The sequence below is a fragment of the Aricia agestis genome, chromosome Z (assembly GCF_905147365.1).
Source record: "Aricia agestis chromosome Z, ilAriAges1.1, whole genome shotgun sequence".
NCBI classification, from domain to species: Eukaryota; Metazoa; Arthropoda; class Insecta; order Lepidoptera; family Lycaenidae; genus Aricia; species Aricia agestis.
This window is the reverse complement of record NC_056428.1, coordinates 19,253,597-19,257,265: the sequence shown is the minus strand read 5'-3', so window position 1 is coordinate 19,257,265 and position 3,669 is coordinate 19,253,597. Positions and strand designations below refer to the sequence as shown.

The 3,669-nt window shown below is 40.5% G+C and overlaps 1 protein-coding gene across 1 annotated transcript; it reads right to left on the bottom strand.

Annotated features, from left to right (window-relative positions):
• Positions 1-2,058: 2,058 nt before the first annotated feature.
• Positions 2,059-3,669, bottom strand: LOC121739215. Its single transcript, XM_042131568.1, has 2 exons — positions 3,622-3,669; positions 2,059-3,150 (listed from the first exon to the last, which is right to left on the bottom strand). The coding sequence occupies exons 1-2, from the start codon at positions 3,626-3,628 to the stop codon at positions 2,486-2,488; spliced, it is 672 nt and encodes a 223-aa protein (XP_041987502.1). The 5' UTR covers positions 3,629-3,669; the 3' UTR covers positions 2,059-2,485.

The following is a 3,669-nucleotide window of genomic DNA, read 5'->3' as shown; positions in this document are numbered from 1 at the left end:
TAACGACGAAGGTGTTAGTAGGTTGGTTAGTATACAATAATAAAGTTAATGTAATACTTAAGAGTTTGTATTTGTTAGTAAACGTACCTTAACCTAACTACTTCTTATTACTTAATACTTAAGAGTTTGTATTTGTTAGTAAACGTACCTTAACCTAACTACTTCTTATTAAAGGTACGTACACGGTACACTTGTCCAGTATTTTTTAAACGGGCTGTCAATTTTTCTAAATAACGTTCTGTCGATACTGTTGTCTGTTGGTACTATTTCGAAGTCTTTCCATTGTAGATGCAATAGGCATGATGACAATTTTATTTTTTCTTATTGGTAATTGAAAGACCCTTAAAAAATAGAAACATCGCTGAAAGAATGAGTCTGATAGCTTAAAAATTCACTAAGATATGACAATGCAAACATCTCATAAAATAGGCCTGCCCGAAACGCTCCATACAAAGTGCTACGAAAGTATGACGTCACTCTTTCGTAGTTTGTACGCATCGGGAGAGAACTTTGTTCGATAGGTATTATTAAATATTGCGTTTATGTAAGAGGTTTCTCAAAAGTTGCTTTTAATTGCATAAGTTATCGAATGGTATACAAATATTAAGAAATTTAATTGAAAAAAAAAATCGAATTGAATGGAGAACTTTGAAGGCGCATAACAAAAAAAATACATATGCTATCAAGATGAAATTTTGGAAACACTTATTTTTTCCCGTGATTTCTTTATTTTATTAACAAAATTTGCTGATCTTTGACCTTGTCATCATCCCTATTATTTTACGAATTATGGCAAAGAAATCATCAACTCCTGCCAGTGCAAACATCGTGGATGCACTATAACAGTACCGCGGTTTTCCCAGCAGGATCCTCAGCGCGTCTTTGTACTGGATTCGGAGAGTGTTGTAAGCCCGCCGCGTAAAACTGATCCATAGACTGCATGTGTAAAAAGATTGACAGAAGCTTTTCAAGAGGAGCAATTTTATGTCATTTGTACAGCGTGCAAATCTACGGGCCAGCATATTGCAGTGGACTGCCAACGCCCTCCTTTCCCTCTCCAAATCATCATCATCCCGCAATTCGTCCGTTAGTATGTGACCGTTTTAAGACCCCCCCTCCCCCCCTAAAAACGTCACGTAGTATGGGTATGCTCCCTAAGTACCGACCGATGTACTTAGAAAATTAATCGATGGCGCAATGCAGGACTGTGGCGGTAATTGTGGGTACCGCCACATACGCCGCCGTGGGCGACTGAGCGAGGTGATATTATGCCTGGTCAGGCCGAAGCCCATGAAATTGATTTCAGCTGTCGTATATACAGTGTGTAACAAAAATAAGTGATAATACTTTAGGGTGTGTACGTGTTCCTGGTAAAGAGTTCACTGTGAAAGTAGCAGCGCTGAAAGACGAAAAATTTTTTTCACTTTTGTATGGGCAAGGGCTCGAGCATTACGAGTTTCCCCATACAAAAGTGAAAAATATTTTTGGTCTTTCAGCGCTGCTACTTTCACAGTGAACTCTCTACAAGGAACACGTACACACCCTAAAGTATTATGACTTATTTTTGTTACACCCTGTATACCGACGAACTTAAAAGACTTCGATAGCGCGATGCAGGAATGTGGCGCTAATTGTGGGTGCCGCCACTTTCTACTATGGGACATTTAAAGTTCGGGTGCGGTTAGTGATAAAGGCAGTAGTGGCGTTAGGGCCAGGGGCGACGCTGAGCGATCGCCCAGAGCCCCGGATAAAAATGGGGTGCTGAAGGCAAACAAAAGGGGCGCCAATCTTTTCAGCGCTACCAGCACGAGAATTCTCGCTTAGGGCGCTGGTAGTGCTAAAACCGCACTGGAAAAAGGGGTACTTAGGTGTGGTGTGGAAATAAAACAATTATTGGTGGCAAAGCCATTTTTGAATTTTTAATTTTTTTTTACATTTTATTTTAATTTTAATTTCAGTTCCAATAACATCTAACTACACCATCGAAAATAGACCATGCAACATTTAGTTCTAGTAACTACATGTGTAATTATAACAAAAGTATCATGAGAGTAAAAATTAGACTTTGAAAGTTAGGTAAAAAATTTACCATTACAATGAATAAATGTAAATATAAATGAATCTAATTTATAAGTTATATAGTAAAAAATCAAATATACAATTTTAAACACAATTCCGTTTCGCTTTCCTTACATAAGTGTATAACTTTACCCTATATCGTGGACCCTTCGAAAAATTTAAATATCGTTCCTAATATTCAGCCTCATCAATTTCACGCTAAATTTAAATAAAAGAATAATTAGTATTTTTCTTAACAATACTTTCCGAACCATCTGCATCTAAAAACTAAAATCCCTGTAGAACAACTTAGACTCGACGTAGTTACTACACGTAGTTATCAAGACGAGAGTAAGTGACAGTAATTGACACGTATTGGGCATCTCCCAACTCTAGCAGCTGGGGGATGTCAGACAACATCAAGAATTTAATCCACCTCGTTCATCTCGTTGTTCTCGTTGTAGAGAGCGAGAAAATCCAAGGTGTAATCGGGCTCGTCGTTTTCTTCTTCCTCGGCAGATTGGCCGCCATTTTCGTCATTCGACTGAGCCTGCAGTTCCGCTACATCCGCGGTGACTATGATTTCGGCCGTAGCGTGAATGTGTTCATCCCCGCTCGACTCTTGCTCGCAACTGTCACCTTCGTCGCTGGAAATACCGGTCTTCAGGTAGGCATGGATCACCTCGCAGCGCCTCGGCTTCTTCGGCTTGCCTCCCTCGTCATCCGAGTTCTTCCAAGTCAGGAGCTGAGAGAAATCCCTCTCGAGGGTGGCTTGGACGTCGAGCAGGTCTTGATCGATGACGTCGCTTCCGGATCGGGAGCCGCCGCGGGATTTCTTCCCCTTCTTCTTGGTTTTCTTCTTGTCGCGGGCTTTATCGGAATCGGAGGAGCTGCTGGACTTGACGCCGCGGATGACGTAGTCCAGCACCGTGTCGAGGGTACGCCTCATCTCTCTTATGGACTCCTCCAGATTTTGGAAGCGCATAAACAGGTGGGCGTAGCTTCGAGACATGCACCTGATGGGGCAGTGCCCTATGTCCGGGTAGACGCATTCGATTTCATCATCCTCCAGGATGTATTTGCTCATTGCATCTGGAATCAAAGAAAAATGTTTTTGAGCACAGTGTTGGCAGTGGGCGGGTCGCGATTACGTAATACGTATTGAGTAACAAAGAAATGGTTTTAGATTTTACTGCCATCTACTGGCTTTCTACCACATTGTACTTCCAAAGGGGTAAAATTGGTATCTTAAATTCACAAAGGAAGTTTCTCAAAAAACTAGCAGGGGAGGTTTTATGTACTACTGAACGCAATGTAAGTATGTAGAATGTACGAGACGTTTAATCATTATGTTCAGGATCAGAATTTCAGATAAGGCAAGTGGCCCCAAAATAAAGAGTCAAAGGTAGCCACCCCCATTGTTATAAAAGATTTTAGCACTCAATTGATCACAAAACAAAGTAAAAAATAAACATATACAGTAATAAAAACAAAAACTATTTCGATAAACGAATAATGAGAACAATAAATTAAGAAATAGTTTAATATTATTGCAGCACTTACCAGACATTGTACTAGCTCCAGCAGCTGAAAGCCTCTGGTCCAGCCGAG